The 19190-nt window shown below is 40.4% G+C and overlaps 3 protein-coding genes across 4 annotated transcripts in view; all 3 read right to left on the reverse strand.

Annotated features, from left to right (window-relative positions):
• Positions 1–2490: 2490 nt before the first annotated feature.
• Positions 2491–7045, reverse strand: LOC308093882 (actin-related protein 2/3 complex subunit 5-like). Of its 2 annotated transcripts, XR_013933908.1 has the most exons (5): positions 6770–7045; positions 5625–5697; positions 5184–5360; positions 2903–4783; positions 2491–2819 (listed from the first exon to the last, which is right to left on the reverse strand). XR_013933908.1 is itself a non-coding variant. In XM_080440272.1 (4 exons), exons 1-4 carry the CDS (start codon positions 6907–6909, stop codon positions 4721–4723), a joined length of 453 nt encoding a protein of 150 aa, XP_080296398.1. In that variant the 5' UTR covers positions 6910–7045; the 3' UTR covers positions 2852–4720. The 2 variants fall into 2 exon arrangements, 1 of the variants encoding a protein (XP_080296398.1); XM_080440272.1 differs by lacking the exon at positions 2491–2819 and having other exon boundaries at positions 2852–4783.
• Positions 7046–9393: 2348 nt separating this feature from the next.
• LOC308093335 (uncharacterized protein) lies at positions 9394–14889 on the reverse strand. The gene is made up of 7 exons (XM_080439670.1): positions 14660–14889; positions 13432–13576; positions 12791–12886; positions 12152–12296; positions 11481–11626; positions 11256–11395; positions 9394–10750 (listed from the first exon to the last, which is right to left on the reverse strand). Exons 1-7 carry the CDS (start codon positions 14757–14759, stop codon positions 10605–10607), a joined length of 918 nt encoding a protein of 305 aa, XP_080295796.1. The 5' UTR covers positions 14760–14889; the 3' UTR covers positions 9394–10604.
• A 1751-nt stretch (positions 14890–16640) lies between these two features.
• Positions 16641–19190, reverse strand: part of LOC308094312 (uncharacterized protein) — a 56825-nt gene continuing 54275 nt past the window's right edge. Inside the window, exons 45-47 of the mRNA XM_080440882.1 lie at positions 17977–18165; positions 17387–17670; positions 16641–17039 (exon numbers count right to left, since the gene is read on the reverse strand). Of these exons, the coding sequence (XP_080297008.1) occupies positions 16779–17039; positions 17387–17670; positions 17977–18165 (734 nt within the window). The 3' untranslated portion in view covers positions 16641–16778. The remainder of the gene's footprint in view (positions 17040–17386; positions 17671–17976; positions 18166–19190) is intronic.

Below are 19190 nucleotides of genomic sequence, written 5' to 3' on the forward strand. Positions count from 1 at the left end.
TGAAAAATGGCATTAGCTGGTTTCGTTAGCTGGTTTCTGCCCGACAGCAACGATATTAACATGTATACTATAGAGCAGGGATACTCAAATAGCTGAACCTGTGGGCCACAATACCAAAATGGCAAGGGGCCAGGGGCCAGTTGATAAAATGACAACATTAAAGGGACAGTTCATGCCTTTAATTCATTTGGAGGAATGACCCATCAGATTAATCCAATTTCATATACAAAGATCAGTGTGGTTGAATAGCTCAGTTGGATGAGCTTTTGACTTCAGGCCACAAGGTCATGGGATCGAATCCTAACAAAGGATATTCAGCATCTGAGCATCCTGGCTCCCATGGATCTACTAATTTCTTTCTCCTTTAAGTGGCCATTGCCATTGACAATGCATTGGGCGCTTAAAGTTAAATATTTCCAAAACTACAAATGATTTCAAAGAAAAAATCTCAAGCATGCATGTCCACAGTAAGGTGGAATTTTAAAATTGTGAATGGAGTTTCTAGGTGAAAGTTTTTTTGAGTTCTTTTTTAGGTGCCAAAATCCTCCATCGACCTCCATTATACATTTCTGAACTTTTAAAAGAGTATATTTCTAAAACTATGAAACATTTCAAAGATTCATTTTCAGGCAAACATGTCCACAGTAAGATGAACATTTTAAAGTATGAAGGGGGTTACTAGGTGTAAGTATGTAGGATTAGTAGCCTGCCAAAGTTTGTACTTATTTCCCTCTAAATGTCCATTGCCGCATTGACAATGCATTGGGCGCTTAAAGTTAAATATTTCCAAAACTACAAATGATTTCAAAGAAAAAATCTCAAGCATGCATGTCCACAGTAAGGTGGAATTTTAAAATTGTGAATGGAGTTTCTAGGTGAAAATTTTTTTGAGTTCTTTTTTAGGTGCCAAAATCCTCCATCGACCTCCATTATACATTTCTGAACTTTTAAAGGAGTATATTTCTAAAACTATGAAACATTTCAAAGATTCATTTTCAGGCAAACATGTCCACAGTAAGATGAACATTTTAAAGTATGAAGGGGGTTACTAGGTGTAAGTATGTAGGATTAGTAGCCTGCCAAAGTTTGTACTTGTTTCCCTCTAAATGTCCATTGCCGCATTGACAATGCATTGGTCGCTTAAAGTTAAATATTTCCAAAACTACAAAAAATCTCAAGCATGCATGTCCACAGTAAGGTGGAATTTTAAAATTGTGAATGGAGTTTCTAGGTAAAAGTTTTTTTGAGGTTTCTTTAGGTGCCAAAATCCTCCATCGACCTCCATTATACATTTCTGAACTTTTAAAGGAGTATATTTCTAAAACTATGAAACATTTCAAAGATTAATTTTCAGGCAAAGTTTATATGGGGTTTCTATGTGTAAGGGTACGGTCACAACAAAGTTTGATTCTACCTATATGGGCAGATTCTGCCAATGCTTTTCAATGGGAATGGTCCATTCTCCGCTGCGTTGAATAAATGCACGCAGTATTGCCTTCCTGGATGATTATTCTTGTAATAGAGCATATCAACACAGTGAGTTGCGGTGTTTCCTGTTTCATCACAGGTTGCTTTAGTGTCAGTCAGTCTTTGAAGGATTGGATTTCAATTTGTTAAATATGCTTCTGGGGGAACGCTCTTTTAGCTGGATTTAAACCCATGACCTCTGGCTCACAGAGACAGCGTCTTAACACACCATGCTCTCTGTAATTTACCACAGTTTTCCATTAGATTCAAGTGTTCCTCTGGATGTTACTCTCGCCATGAATAATTATGTTGTCAGTGCCGTTTCTAAAGCCCTGCATTGACTTTTTTTCAGCCAGCAGGTGTCATGGCAACAACATGAGATTTTTCAAAAATAGCAGATCTACAAGCTCCTTTGTCTTCATGGGGTACCAGGAGTGCCAGGGGTGGGGGTCTGGGCCATCACCTGAACTCGCCTGGCATAAAAGGGGCTCTGAGAGCAGCTTGAGACACTTTTGTAACAAAAACAAAGCATGGGTTTCCAAGGCTATTCATGACTAAACTACAACAGGAAGAGACCACCGCTGAAGAATTGATTGATTGATTATACTTGCATATTGTTTTTCAGTTTTGTAGTCAGTGTAGTGATGTTAACTTGTTTGGGGGGATCTCGCCTGCCCTAAATGTAATTCCTGGGAACGCCACTGCCCTCCACCACACAGTATGTGATGCAACTATGCCATGTATCTCCCAAACCTCTTCAGACTCTCTACCTCATCCCCTAAAGTAGCACTTCTCATTCATTGCATCACTTCTTGTTCCATATTACCTGACCATTTACACGGTCACTCATTTGTTGACTTGTGTTTAGGTCACTCACTCCGATCTTGCACTTTTTTAAATCGCTCTGGAGCGTTAATGCTTGTCAATGCTTAAATTGTAATCATAATTGTAATCTAGTGTCCTGTGGACAAAACCTAATGTTTTTAACATACTTGCTTTATGTGTAAATAAAAGAAGCAAAAATAATTGTATGCTTTTTATTTCACCCACAAATACATGTACAGCATAAAAAATTAGGACATTTCTATTTAAGGCAATATTTCCTCCCATGAACTTTTGCACACATTTCCAAACTTCCCACTCACACTCATCAATGCTTACTTTCCAAGAGCCTAGAGGCCTCATTTGTACAAAACCAATCCCAAATTCAACGCTTATGACTGAATAGACACATAGGAAACAGTAGGAAACAGTGTATGATAATCACAGATTTCTAAACCATGTGTATGAAGTGAATTCAATTAAAGCAATTCTGAAAGACTCCTCAAATGTATTAGCCTGGTAAACCCTCCCTCCGGAAATCTCATTTCCTGAAATCAAATGGAAATGAGACTTCCGGAGGGAGGGTTTACCAGGTTACAAATGTATACCCAACATTCCACAATTTTCGCAGATTGATGTAGTAAGAGAAATTTTGCATAAATTATATTTTCCAGATAAACACGAAAACATGAAGAGATTCCACAGGTGGCTTGAGTCTCACCATCATTAAAAATCTGTAAGAACTTTTACCCTTGAGAACTCTATATCTATTATCCATGTCTCATGCCAATTTCTAGTTGTGCCCACACAATACTTAATATTTGGCGTGGATATGGGACCAAAAACATTTAAGTTTAATCTCACCTTTCTCTTGCGAAAATTAGCCAATTGTAGGGTGTGTTTTTGGTGTTCACAAGCTTTATAAATGAGGCCGTGAGTCTCCAGCAACCACTCTCACCGAAACACACACACTCGAGTTATACATAAGTGATTCTCTACATCCTATTGTATGGTGTATCTTACAGTGAGCTCTTATGTACAGTTCCAGGCAGATAACGTTTTTGGATCTATCCAGACTCAGCCATCCAGTAGATATTGGTAAACCCTGTTGCTGCCAGGATGTTGCTTTAGTAAACTGTCGACTGAATGCCTGCTGATGTTAAGAATGTTGGGTGTTTCACCATGTTGATAATATCATGTGCGACTTTGTTACATATTTTCAGCCAACGTTTAGTTCCAACAAGAGTTCAGCAACATGTCCATTGCCCAAACTGGACAAACAGGTGATCCACATAATTACCAATTTAATACCAATGTTATAGCTGAAGTTACGATGAACAAGGGTATGTTTCAATCACTTTATAAATTTGAGCTCCACTAAGAAGACGGGGCAATGCAGTAAATTATGGCAACTATTGCAAGAAAGAACAGGGAGTATGAGAAATATTTTTCCCTCAGCAGACATTAGTTTCATGTGAGGGCTACAGTATCAGTCAAAACAGAACCAGCTGTGACAAATATTAGTTTGCTTGTGTTTGCTTAGTCTATGAAGCCTAACCAGTAAACTGGTTTCAACACCATAAGCTTTCATCGTCTGCCGTTAATGCCACTTATGACAAAGGCAGACAAGGTTCAAGCTACTGTATATTTTGTATCAGAGTTGAAAGCCATTTTAGTTGCATATTAATTTATTACTTTAGGCCTGTTTAGTTTCCATTGCAGGTTGTAGTAGGAATGGCAATTATGCACATTTATTATATTATGGTAAATCTTCTAATAGGCTGCTATTTGTGCATGTGCGCGTGCGTGCTGGTGAAAGGTAAATTATAATCTGTAGTTTCTCGGTTGGTTCTCGTTTTCTCATGACTTTCTTTGAAAGAAAGAAAACAATAATAACCGTATATGAGAGGTTGATTCCATGAACAACCTCTCAGTCCCACAAACCCAGGAATCAGTGACTTTATGCGACTAATAGAGGGCAAGGAGAGAAAAGGAAATAACTTGTTTCCAATGAGTTGTGTGTCGGCAGCCTGCCGTCTGCTGGCTCAGAGCTGAGCGTGAAGCATGTCAGATGGCTTGGATGAAGACAACGAAGATCTGAGCGAAGCACAACAATGTACCATTTGCACTGCCGGCCGTGTCACCCACGGTGTGGGGGGGGGGTTTGGTGCCAGCACCTCCCCATTTGGTCTCAATCAGACCCTCTGATAGAGGTAGGCCTCCATCCAAAGGATTTGATTGCCACAGTGAGCACATAAACAATGAAGTAACTGGTGTTCCAGAAGAAAAGATAATTGGAGTCACCCACATGTACGTAAATGATAAAAAGAAAATGCTTGAGAACAAGAAAAAATGTCACATTCCTGTATTGAGAGGATAAAACTGGGTAGTTTCAGGTAGGTCCAGTAAGTGAGGGGTTGTTCTCTAGCGGTCAGACGGTCTTCCTGGCGGTCAGAACTCTGACGATAGAGCCCAGTCCTCCCACAGCCAGAGCCTGTGTACACACACACACACACACACACACACACACACACACACACACACACACACACACACACACACACACACACACACACACACACACACACACACACACACACACACACACACACACACACACACACACACACACACACACACACACACACACACACACAGTTAATTTAAGGTGGTCTTTCCTTTCCTCAACCAGTGGTTCAGCACCCAAAGTGAACCTTGTTCAGCCAAGGTTGACGACAGATAAAGGAAATCATAAGAGTACATTTCACAGACCAGGACCATGACAATACATACCGTAATTATAAACAGTGGATAAGTACATTTTTATGTTTGTTATATGTTATATCAATACTGCAAGTTCAAACAAATTATTCATACATCCACACATTACATACCTTTTCGTGCCACTGTAGCAGGACGGCACTGCTGTGATCAGATGGTTTCTCAAACCCTCTATAGATGTATTTCATCAGGAGGTCTACCCCTGCCTTGTCCAGCGAGCCCACAGCCTTCTCAATGTCACTGCTCTTAAAGCTACTGAGCACCTTCAAAACCAAGGCCTCCGCACGGTCCTACACACAGAGACAAGGCAGAGAACGATGGAGAAAGACAGAGAGAAAGAGATGGCAAGAGAGGTGGGGAAAGAAATTGTGAGAAAGAAAGAAAAACAAACCAAAAGATTTCTTATTATCACAATTCTTACTACAACCGATGATGTATTTAATGTGCGTATCTAATAGTCAGCTGTTCAGTTTATGTGATTCAGGTACAGTAATGTTTCCGTTTCTATATTAAGTCAGGTATCATAAGATTCTGTTTCTATATGAGACTTGTACCTTAACATTCTGGTTCTTGGTGTTGATTGGAGGGTTCTTCAGCACTGCGTGGAGTGCAGCATTCAAGTTCCCCGTGGAAGATGAGAGTCAAGGACCACATACTGTATATGTAGGAACACAGACATGCAGTACTGTGTATACAAAACCACAGCACACAGACTGTCCCTTTGTCAGCTATACAATTTTAAGGGGAAACAAGACTTCAGGTGACTTATCTTAAACCATAAACCTTTAACATGTGGACTGAGGATGGCTAAAGGGTTAATGATGTTGTCAGGCCTAATTACCATCTCCTTCTTCTCCTTATATATGTTACAGTATGATTGAAAAAGGAACTTGTTTTCTTCGAGTTCACCTCCCGGGCTCCCCCTAAATTCTCTAGGATCAGGTAGACAGTGTGGAATGAGTGACCTGAAATAAAACAGCAGGCTTCAGATCCATAACATTACAGCTGCACTACTTAACCCATTAAAACCAAGAAAGCGTCTGAATCAGTTTACAGGGGGGGGGGGATGTTGAAAGTGTGAGAACTGATTTAGAAGGCATTTGTAGAATCGGCCTCAGGTCTTAATTAACCAAGTGTACATGATCTGACTGCACTGGACCTGTGGACACAAATCAATCTGATAACCCAAGACAAGAAACCAAGCAAAAATATATACAAACGCATACAGATTCAGTAACAACCCGTTTTGTATCTTAAATTATACTGATTATTGTTATTATTATTATTATTATTATTATTATTGTTATTATTATTATAGTGAAAAGGGGAAACAGGAGGACCACGCCCTGCCCCAAATGAAAGCCATTCAGTCTTGACAGCTCAGCAATTAAATCGACACAACTTTAGCACTTTGGATGTACAGTAGGCTACTGTATATTTACATTTACATTAGTCTTGATCGTAAGCTGATACAAAATGATCCGTTATAAATCATGACTTTTCGGAATCAAAAGGCCCGTGTCCGTGTGTCTTTTGACATGTCATAAGATTGATTTCCTTCTTTTAAATACTGTATGCGCTTCGCTCTGCAAGAAGTGGCACCAACATGTCTACTGTTAAGTTTGTAAAGCTAAAAAACACACACATGTGAATTAGAAGGAAATGCAATGAAGAAAGAATAATACTAATAAAAGGATATTGTCTTATAAGTCCGTCTACTTCTGCTTCATCCGGGCCGCCCTGGTTCTCACCGCCGTCGTCCTCGTCCACGAACTTGTTCTCGTCGTATTCGTCAACGTCTACTTTCCTGAACCGGTCTGACACTGTGTTTTTGGACATATTTGACGCGATAACCGGCGTGAATACAATATAATAATTTAATATAATATATATACAGATATTAAGGAATAACTGACAGTAGACGCTAGTGATGGTGCTGCAGTCTGCAATTTTTCAGACCGCTTCCGCCTTTTCTCTCTCTTCCTGTGCTGAGCAAAGTTACTTCCGTATGTCTGGCGCCCTGCTGTGGTGAGAGGTGGTAGTACATTACATTATTATATGAATTAATTATTAATCAATACAATTAATACACGGCTTTGTCCCAGATAGACAGTGTGTGTGTGTGTGTGTGTGTGTGTGTGTGTGTGTGTGTGTGTGTGTGTGTGTGTGTGCGCGTGTGCGTGCGTGCGCGCGTTCGTGCGTGTGTGCCTGTGGCAAGAGTCCAAAAATGATTGGGCTCTGAGCTGGTTGTGACCATAGATATATGTCTATGGTTGTGACTGCACAGGATAAATCCCCACACACACTGGAGGGAGAGCCTCTGTCATGACAGCACTTTACATCTGCGTTGGCTTCTATGATCTTGCCCCTCTCTCCAATAAACATATTTGAACCATCTGGGCAATAAGGCCTACCTCCAATTCCATCTCCTCCCATTGTGTGGCACAGTGGCAGGAAGGAAGGGCTACAGAGAACTGTTTGGATTGGCTGCTGGACACTTTCACATCCACAGCTGCTGCCAGCCAGGCACTGGGTGCCCATTCTCTCCTGATGGTAAATGGTAAATGGTGCATTCATATAGCGCTTTTATCCAAAGCGCTTTACATTGATTGTGCCCATTAACCCATTCACACACATATTCATACACCGATGGACCATGCAAGGCACGAACTTGCTCATCTGGAGCAATTAGGGGTTCAGCGTCTTGTGCAAGGACACTTCGACACTAACTCTAGGGGAGAGCCCCAGCCCGGGATCGAACTGGGAACCTTGCGGTTTTCCAGTTCACTCTACCCGGCCACTCTACCCCTGAGACACTGCCGATGTTTATTGTCAGGGAGGGTGTCAGATTCCTTGAAGGCCCAGATCCTCATGTTTCACTTGGGCCCCTTGGCTTAACGCCCACAGGTGTAGAATATTTATTTGTTGTTATCACAGTGTACAGGTTATTAGGTGGTCTAACCATTAAGTAGGGGCATGTGGTGAATGCACACACTTGACACTTTGATTGAAGATAGGTGAGAGAAACTCTGAGATTAAAGCAGCTGGTAGATCTCTGTCTTTAACAGAGATCAAAGCTCTGGGGAATGAAGGTTATGTGTAATAAGGATGGATAGAAAAGGGAGAGTATTTGGGAGTGAGGGTGGCACACCAGAATTTTTCTCAGGCCCTCAAATATCTAAATCAGTCACTGCACTGCTAATTAAGTCATTCCAGAAATTGTGAGGAAGTAAGTACAAACCGCTTCTTCTTCCTATGGTAAGTCTCTAGATGAATGTTGGTAAAATGCCTTAAATAAAAAATGTGCTCACACAGGGATGATTCATAATAACATGAGGGTGTTATTACACTTTAGTTCCCGCCTTAGTAACTGGAACTAAATAAGTAAAGTAGTTTTTACATGAATCTTCTCCACCAACACTGCAGACCATAATTATAATCCTATAGCGAGTGGGAACACCCGGGTTTGAATCTGTCCTCAGTCTTGTCTTGCATGTTTCTCCCTGCTCTTATTTACCTGTGTCTTACCACTCTCCTGTCTGAAAAAAAAGCATAAAAAGTGCCAATAATCATAATTAACAGAAGCGCACTCTTTTTCACTCAATGGAGCATCTGAATGACATCCAAAAGAGTCATGGTTTCCTAGGTACCAGCATTTTAATCCCACTTTTCATGGCCTAAAACAAACAACCAATGTTGTAACCTAAATCAAGAATTGTTTTGGTTTGGTTCCCCCTATTGTCTAAAAACAATGGACACTGCGGATTGGAACTGATAGATCTATAAATATGTATTTATCAATCTGATAAAGATATATTTCATTTGTATGTGCTTGTTCATATTTGCTAGCCAGCCTGCCTCTTGTGTGACAATTTGGTTAAACCTCCTGGGTCCCTCAGGCAGTGCCTGCAACTTTGTTTTTCAACAATATTAAGATAGTAGGTTCATCTCGGAATTGTTTACAGTATCGAGGTCGCCGTGAACCTAGTTGCCGAGGACAAGAAGCAAGCTGGGGCCACAGACAACTGCTGACGTGATGACGGAAGGCGGTCAAGGCGTAAACCCACACTGTGTATACAACTCTGTATCTCTGTTTAAACTTCAGAAGAATATATCTGGAACCATGCTTTTCCGACGCTTGTAAGATCTCTACTCTGGAATAAACCCAAATACTATTATAATAAGAAGTTTCCTCTGTTTATTGATTAATTCACATCTGACCGACAGATATGGACTGGTATTAACTAGGGAAAAATAAATCTAACAGGAGCAGTAGACAATAATGTCCTAATATTCATGAGACCAAACACTAGACATTTGTAATAATCCCAGTGGTTTTTAATGAATATATATATCAGCACAATGTTATAAAATGTATAAAAGTACACAGTTGGTACATGGCAAGGCAATGTGAAAATACACAAGTGTATAAAAGCTAACTGGTGTGTAGTGGTTAAGCTTCTTCTCTCCATGGAGCCACATGCCCTAGCTGGGCCTGCTCCAATCCTCCATGCACACTTCCTCCTGTGCTTCCCCTACGCTGTTTCCTTCATAGTCTTCCTACCGTTTGTCTAAGTACATAAAAAATAATATAATACAATCGGGGTGGACGGTCGCAGTCAGAAAATTAGTTTTGGATGTGCGTGTTTTTGTAAACTTTGTACAGTATTAAGTACTGTATGAACAGCTATCAACAGTCACACTGTTCCCAACAATTCTATAAAAAACATCTGTGAGGTAGATATGAATTGAAGATTGAAGTTCCTTCAGTTTAAATGATTTAATACTTTTAAAATGGCTAAACTGAAGCCTAAATGACACTTCACAGGACGAAAATAACGGATAAACGCCACAGAGAGTTTAGAATTGTTTTCATGCTATGTCTGTGTGTCTACATTACATGATGGAATTAGTATTGACTGTGTGTGGGCTAATACTGGGCTATGTAGAAAGCTGTAGTGTTATAATGTATATACAGTAAACCTATATTTAACTCTACCAATTCAATATTTACACTATTGGTGCTTTCAGAAGATATTTAAACACAAGAAAATATTGAATAACGTTCATTAGAAATGTGGATATGATGGCCAAACAGGTAGAGGTGTTTGTTGTTAATTTCACTCAGCTAGAACATTCTATTATGTTCCAAAGATTGCCAACAAAAAAGGCAGCATAAGCATAATATTACAATGACCAAAATCATAGATGATATCTAATCTCACAACATGAATATATATATCAATATACTGCCCAACTTTAAAACACTGTCAGCACAATGGTAAAAATGTTTACAGTTTTTGGAAGCAATTAATGAATAAACAAGAATTTCAGTGGTTAAAGCGGTGGGTAAATATTAGGCAGCTTGTGTTTAGTGTGCTGCATTGTGAATTCATTGCTATTGTAACGCGACTGTTAAGTAAGTCAGTCTTATTTTGATTATGAAAAGATCATAAGAAGTAGAAAAGAGCAGGAAAGGTAGGCTGTGTTTGGATTGGAATAAGTGAGAAAGGTGTAGAAGAAATGCGTGTTCTCTATTTGAAGATCTTGCTTTTGCCTCCGTCACAGGGTGACAACATTGGCTGATGGCCTGAGAAGTAGAGGGATTGCTTCCTGCGTTTCCAGATAACCACGATAATCCGTACCACCAGGAGAACACACGCTAGCAGCAGCAGTATCACTGAAAAGAAAGAGAGATGCGAGTTGAAATGGTATCATTAGAAAAGATAATTGGAAGATGCCAACCAGAAATGCATCATTTCTGGTTGGCACCAGAAATGATGCATTGATTGATGCATGATTTATCTGCTTTATTTAAAGCAGATAAATCCAGATACCTACTAGTGAAAACCAGCTGACAGTCTCATATCCACTGTTGATACATATATCCATTCATAGGCAATAGATATAAATGCATGCGTATATTCACTGGTGATAGATTGTACACTATACTTATATTTATTGATAGAATATACATTATGTTAATCAGTCAGACAAAGTGCAGATATCTAGTGTTAGACTAAGTTTATTTATTCTATTTTATTCTCTGAATGTCTTATCAATGAGACTACTTTTAGGGGACAATCCAGCTTTATAAATGAAGGTAATTTGGGGCAAATGAGGGGTTAATATCCAGTGGGATTTGATACCTTGTGCATAAAACCTGATATGATCAAACAACTCACCCATAAAGACAGAGTTAGGAGTAGGGTCAGCCGGGTGGTAGTGCTTGGATACATTTCCCACCAAAGCCACGATCACCACCGGGTAGACTGTCAAAATGTAACGCACCCAGCGGTCCAGCAGACAGTTCTCCAGGATGAACCTACGGACACATCATAAAAGTGAGACCGACAGGGCAATCATTCTTTTGTTGTTATGGTTCCGATGTCACATCTCATCCCACTCACCATGCCACCAGCTCCACGAACAGGATGCACAGGGAGGCCGTGGCCGCCGTGCTCTTTTCCACGCCCCACAGTTGGAGAACCATTGTGAAGTTGATCAGAGTGGCAATGGACGTCCATGTGGCATAGAGGGCCAGTCCATTCTGGACCTGAAGACATGAACATCCACAACAGGCTGCATGGGTTGGCAGTTGTAATCGAAAAGGTAAGTTGAACATATCAACATCCTATACAACATCTAACCAATAGATTGCACTCACGTTATTTGTATTTTATCAGTGAGCTTTGGTCTCATTACCACTAACCCTGCTACTACAACTAATAATAATAATAATCATAATAATCATAATATTGATGAGGAAAACAAATTTGTAATTTGATATACAGAATACACCTCAAACTACACAGTATTGACAGCCTATAAATTAAGGAAATGCATAATCTTTGTACCAAGTGTTTATAATATTGCAACTCAAACTGTAATTGTAAAATGTCATATCAACCTAGAGGTGTGCATAGTTGAGTGGCTCATCATTCATTTGGGGGGTCTTGTCCCTGTCTGTCTTGACAGACAGACAGACAGACAGACAGACAGACAGACAGACAGACAGACAGAAAGACAGACAGACACAAGCACAGAGACAGACACGTCTTCAGGACATAAACAGTCGTACCACTATTCGGAGACAGACCAGGTCTTTGGGATAGTATTTCTGCAGCCAAAGTCCATAGTAATTGGTGGCATAGCAGCAGAAGAAAACAGTGCTGTAATTTGCCACTGTTAGCATTCCTAAAACAAGTAAAGCTGACCCCATCATCCTGATAGAGAGAGACAGAGAGAATCAGAGTGCAAGTGCAACATAGTATAAATTAGGCTCAATTCATTATTAATTTATACTCTGTCGCACTTGCCAAAAGTAACTGTCAAAGTAACTGTCAAAGACTAAATTAGGCCAACACTCAAATTAGCAACGTATGGTAACCTTCATTCAATTACTTTTACTACCACGGACAGATTATATTACATAGCAAAATAAATAGGAACTTTAGAATGCATTACTTCACATTATATAGTCAATAATTGCCCTGCATGTACCTTTAAACATTTTAAAATAAGACAGGAAAAACAAGAAAATACACAAATATATAACAATGGGCAAATCATGTTGTATTGATAGTGGTGGTAGCAGTACAGTGGTGGTAGTAATAGTGTGTGTGTGTGTGTGTGTGTGTGTGTGTGTGTGTGTGTGTGTGTGTGTGTGTGTGTGTGTGTGTGTGTGTGTGTGTGTGTGTGTGTGTGTGTGTACACGTACTCTCTGTCAAACAGTAGAAGCCATATCATGTTCATCAGCATGCTGGCGAACCAGTTCCCGTAGAAGACATAGGGCAACAGACACAGAGCCCAGTATCTAGAAAGTGCATGGAGAGACAATAAATGATAAGAACTGTCTTCATTCGTATGTCAGTCAACAAGCTGCAATACAACGCATAGGGCATAGAATACCATAATGTACACATAGTTTTACACACACACACACACACACACACACACACACACACACACACACACACACACACACACACACACACACACACACACACACACACACACACACACACACACACACACACACACACACACACACACACATTCATTCATTAATAAAAAGTGATATATAAATGTGTAATACAATAGAATTAATTTACCAATACCCTCTGAACAAACTAATAATCCTAATATATCCTAATATCTCCAGCTTTAACAACATGGTTCTGTTTATTAGTGTTGGATGGTGTCCCATCCTCTGCACTGATTGATACAGAGTTATGTATAGGGCTGTATAGGCAAGCTGTATGTTATCTTTATCTGTGAGACGGTGACCCACCCTTTGCTCAGAAACGTAGATATGTATAGGATTGCCACGGCGGGCCAGTATGTTTATTGGTGACCCACCCTCTGCACAGAAATGTAGATATGTATAGGATTGCCACGGCGAGCCAGGTATAGATGAGGCCCCAGATAGAGAAGGTCCAGCCAGCTGGGGTGATGAGTGTCTCATAGCGGGACGACACGTTACCAGTAGTGGAATGGAATGGACCTGAAAAACAGCAGCAACTGACTGAGTAGGAGAATGCAGCAGAGAATCCAGGATTCTCCTCACAAAGGTCTTCACGACTGGATCTAACAGATCTTTTACGCACAAAAGGCAAAAAAACTAAAACTCCATGAAGCAGCCATTATTTATTTCAATTTGATGGGAGTCAGTGAAAATAAATTAATGACGAAATATAGCAAGGTTTAAGTAAAAGGTTTGCTTCCATTTGTCCACTGAGCAACTACAGTGTGTTGCCTTTTAAGGAACGTTTCCAAGAAGAACTCCAATCAGACCATGAGACCAAAACCCAGCCTACCTTCTAATTAAAGAGTTGCTTATTCACAGTAGTCTATGAGACCTTTTAGTAAAGGGGTGGGAGCAGGATAACAGACAAATGGTTTCAGTTGCGATTCAACATAAACCATCATGCAGAGACCACATCAAACCTGACAAACACCACATACTCGAGGCCTGAATTTGCCAGGATCATATGAGTCATCACATTAACCTACTACCAGACACATTTTGGTACACACTAAAGAACATTCACAGTCACACTGGTAAATTAACTGGACATTATGGGTGATTTAAGTGGAAATTCAGCACCAAAAAAACTACAACTAAAAATAAGAAAGAAAAATAGAACAGAATGCTCGTCATTTCTTTCTTAAAACCAACTTCAACAGGATCTGAAAGCAAGTATGTTATAAGCCATTACATCATATATTCTCCATATTCTATTTAGTTTTCTATTCTAACTATGTTTTATTCCTAGAGGTCAGCTCTTCCCCCTCACTTTCCAGAAGGAGGAGACATTTCACAGTAATCTGGAACAGACTACATTGTGTAACCATAACAAACAGCTGGAAACACTTATTTCCTGGAAATATTCCTTAAACATGAGTCACTTCACTACTGGGCAGCATAAAACTGGCATAAAAGCGATGTGAGATATTTTGTAGCATGAAAATGCATGGAAAAGAATCGCAATCAACCAATATTGAAGAACAGTTGACTTTAAACAGTGCCATTGTATTGTATCGTTTCACAACACAACACAACACATGTAAACATGTAATAACTCACCTTTGCCCGTTCCAGCCAGCGCATTAACAACCATAGCTGCGATAAAAAACAGCACCGAAAAGACTATGACAATAACACGAAGCAAGCTGCTGTCCGCCATCTTATATTAGGCTGATAAGAAATAATAATGTGATAGTTATTTCGCTTGTTGTTGCTCGGCTGTTGGGCGGATCGTAAACCATGTACAAAAGAGAACTGCGCGGAGCTGGAGCTCTTCACAGCTGGCAGAGTTTAGATCCCATAGCCCGAATGGTCTGTCGTGCTGTGATTGGCTGCTGAGAGTTGTCAGCCAACTGTCACCATGGCAACAGAAATGTGCAAAAGACCCCATTTGTCTCATCCACACCCAACAACCAAAACAAAACACAACAAAACAAAACAAAACAAAACAAAACAAAACAAAACAAAACAAAACAAAACAAAACAAAACAAAACAAAACAAAACAAAACAACACAACACAACACAACACAACACCACACAACACAGAAAAAAAGAAAAGATGTAAAAGTGTGGCTGAAATTCTTTAAGATAATGATAATAATAAGTATTATTATTACTATTATTATTATTATTATTATTATTATTATTATTATTATTATTATTATTATTATTATAAATAAATACGTAATAATACTGAATGCTAAGTGATAGTACTTTGTAAGGCATATATCTTATGTGGGGGGGGGGGGGTGAGCTGATATGAGAAAATGATAGGCTGTCAATAGGCTACGTGTAATTAGAGACTAGAAAACACATCTGGACAGTATCCTAGCAACAAACTACTTGAATCGCAGCCTAAACGTTTCGGGCTATGGGATTGATTTCAGACTGATTGATTTATATTGTTGTTATTTGAGGCGGACCAAACACCACTCGAGCTCACTTCTGCTCTCTACTGGAACTTGTAGGTATAACACTATGGTATTCCCACAGTTTGCAGTTAGAATCCAGACGTTTCCTATCACCATGGCCATATTTGAGTGAATTTATGATGTTGGAAACGGATTGTACTTTCAGTCTCTAGTCTTTGCTTAAAAAACCCAGAAGAACACAGGTGTTGTATTTACAACAAAAAAGTGTCAACCTTGTATGCAATAAAACTCAATTAAGAGGCATAGTTTTGGTACCATGGTAACATGACAGGGCCTGTGACAGGTCCATGACAGCCCTGCCATTCAGTGCTGTGAGAGGGGCCTGACATCCATAAAATTCTACTTAATTACAATCATAACAGAATTGGCTTTTCTTTCTCTCTCCCTGGGAAGGGAATAATTACATAATAATCACATACTAACAGACAGTCCAGTTTAATGTAACATCTCTTATTTGGAAATGTTTTCTAATTTATATAATTTGTCTTATCTGAAAGTAAATAAGTATGCAACATGACTGTATTGGACTGGATTAAATGATTTCTTTACGTAATATACTTCTTTCAGGTTCCTGACTGAGTATTCGCAGGGTTGTGCAAAAAATAGCACACTAAACTAAAACAGCTCATAAAACCAACTATTCCAACTATCCAACTATTTGATGGCTTATTGCCGTGTTTTCTTCAATATTATAACAGGAAACTATCAAAGAAAAGGGTACATTTTTAACAAGTGTTGATGCCTAAATTGTCCTCCCATAATGTGCTCATATCGGTAGAAATAATGTCTTCCCTGTTGCCTTCCCATCTTTTTCGCAGTCGTTATGGGAATCATGGAAGGGGTGTGGATCAATTAAACGAAATGTAGTTTATATAGGTCAAGAAAACATTTATTTTAATTTCTATCAACAACGAATCAGAGCTTCATTTTATATAGCCTTAAAAAATACAGTGGTTCAGTGTAAAATCATATTATACAGAGATGCCAGTTTTCAGTGATCAAATGTAATCTTTGACATCAGAAGTAGCAAAAAACATTGTTTACAACATGTCCCAATATAAATACTGCTGAATTATATTATTATAGAAGTTCTCAATGATGGGACATGTAGAAGTTCTCAATGATGGGACATGGTTAAAGAATAATTATATGAGAGAGAGAGAGAGAGAGAGAGAGAGAGAGAGAGAGAGAGAGAGAGAGAGAGAGAGAGAGAGAACGACATAATGAAAAGGTGACATGGTGACCACTATCGGTCTCTGGTACAGACGTGGCACTGACTAGCCTTCTGGCGCTGCTGGTCAGCTGCTTTGATGGTGGCCGGCTCTGGGGCACGGAACTGATCTGCTCGGCTGATGGTAGTCAACCAGAAACTGTAGAGGTTGGCAAAGTAGTGACAGGTACCCTGCGCACCCTGGCACTCTATGAAGGGGTGTGTTCGAAAGTCTCTGAGGCAGCTACCTGAGGAGGTCAGAGACTGGCCTCCGCCCTCGTCACCTGCACCTGTGTGCTGAGGAGGTGAGAGAAGCAGCACAGTTTCAGGGAAAATGATAAAACATATAATTTATTACATTTGTTATTCACTCATTTGCTACTCTGCTGCAAAATGGCAAAAAAAAGGAAATCCTTTTGTACCTTTTGTGTCTTGCACACATGAATGTGCACACATGCACTAACACACACACACACACACACACACACACACACACACACACACACACACACACACACACACACACACACACACACACACACACACACACACACACACACACACACACACACACACACACACACACACACACACACACACACACACACACACAATGCAGTCGGCCATGTCTTCCTCATGCTCACCAGGAGGAAGGAGTAGCCATTCCAGAGGCTCCTCCAGCCAGGCGGACAGGCGGGAGGCGCGTGGTCCTGGCTGTGAACTGCCACCACTGGGGAGGACGTCTCACACACCGCACAACGGCTGATGTGGGAGCCGATCTCCCTGCCGGAGAAGGGCATCATGGGTATGGGTGCGGTAGTGGAGAGCCAGTAGGACTTGTCATTTCGGCTGGAGTAGTGGCAGGCACCCGTGTTGCAGTAGGAGAAGGGCATGGTGGAGAAAACTGGCAGACAGGAGCCAGCCTGGCCTAGGGAAGGAGAGGTAGGAGGGGAAGCAGAGGAGGACAGGGTAACTAAATTGGGTATCATTGTGTGAAATGCGATGCTGCAGAGAAATTCGATGCACTTCCGCAAATGTCACAGAAATATGTTTATGAACTGCGTGAACCCATGTTTCTCAACCTTTTTTGGGCCAGTGCCCCTTATCGAGTGTCCACCCCCCCCCCCACCACACACACACACACACACACACACACACACACACACACACACACACACACACACACACACAAACTTTGACTTTGACCAGATGGCTTCATACAGGCCAACCTTACCTAGGTCCTGTGTGTGAGCCTTCTCCTGACCCTCCAGGTACACCAGACTATAGCCGGTCCAGAGCTGAGTGCTGCCCCCAGGGCACGGTGGCACCACTACCGACTGGCTGTGAACGACCAACAGGTAGCCTGGACTCACTGGCCCCCTCTGGCCCGGCTCACCTGGGTCACCTGGAAGGCCTGGTGGACCTGGAGGATGACAAGAGAGCACAGGTGAGGCAAAACAGAGAGAGAGCGGGGGTGTGTAAAATAGAGATTTCCACTTATTTCCATAGAAGAAATGTATATCTTATTTATAAATCATCGTATTATCTATGTTAAGGGAAATCTTAAGCAGAAAAACTTTAGGTTTTGTTAGAATTCGATAATAGGCAAGCCATAAGAGCAAGACATTTATGAAGGCATCGCCAAGGAAACTTTGTTTAATTAGTGAATGGGTGGACTGCACTTAAATCAACAATTTTAAATGATTCATATAACTACAATTTGAGAAAATATTCATTTGGAGGTCCTGCTCCAGTGCCGATTCTAAAAGTTTGCACTCCTTTTGTCCTCCGTTAAGGGCCATTCATACTGATCACTATAACTATAAAGATAACTTGAACTAGAACGTTCACCATTGTATTTTTGTTTTTATAGTTGATGTGAACTCTGCCATCCACTACATAGAACTATATTTTCATAGTTACAGTTATAGAGCTCAGTGTGAATGGCCCTTTAAGCCAATTATAATATAGGATAATGGACATCCGGTTGTCCAGAACCGGCGATCCGACCAATATACCCATATATGGGCATATGCTGATGACATTAGTGAACTCCATAATAGGTATGAGCCTAAAAGTGACACAGGCAGACAGACAGACAGACAGACACATACAGAGATCTCCAAATATGGTCATAAAAAGGACACAGAGTCGGGTACAAAATAAACGCTAAATTCCCCATACAAACCCCATAGTATATTGAGTACCCTAATGTCATCAATATGATGCCATAGTACTGGCCTGGACTCCATATAAATGGACATAAAAGGGACACAGACAGACAGATACAGAAATCTCCATATATGGGCATAAAAGACACAGACAGACAGGCACAATGGCAACGACTTATAAATTGGTCGTATATGGACTGGGTTTAACAGAGAAACGCTTCTTATAGGATGATTTATATTTCCTCCTGAGACCATTTAACACCTAGAGTTATAATAT

Source organism: Gymnoscopelus braueri (genome assembly GCF_963280865.1).
Source record: "Gymnoscopelus braueri genome assembly, chromosome: 10".
NCBI lineage: Eukaryota > Metazoa > Chordata > Actinopteri > Myctophiformes > Myctophidae > Gymnoscopelus > Gymnoscopelus braueri.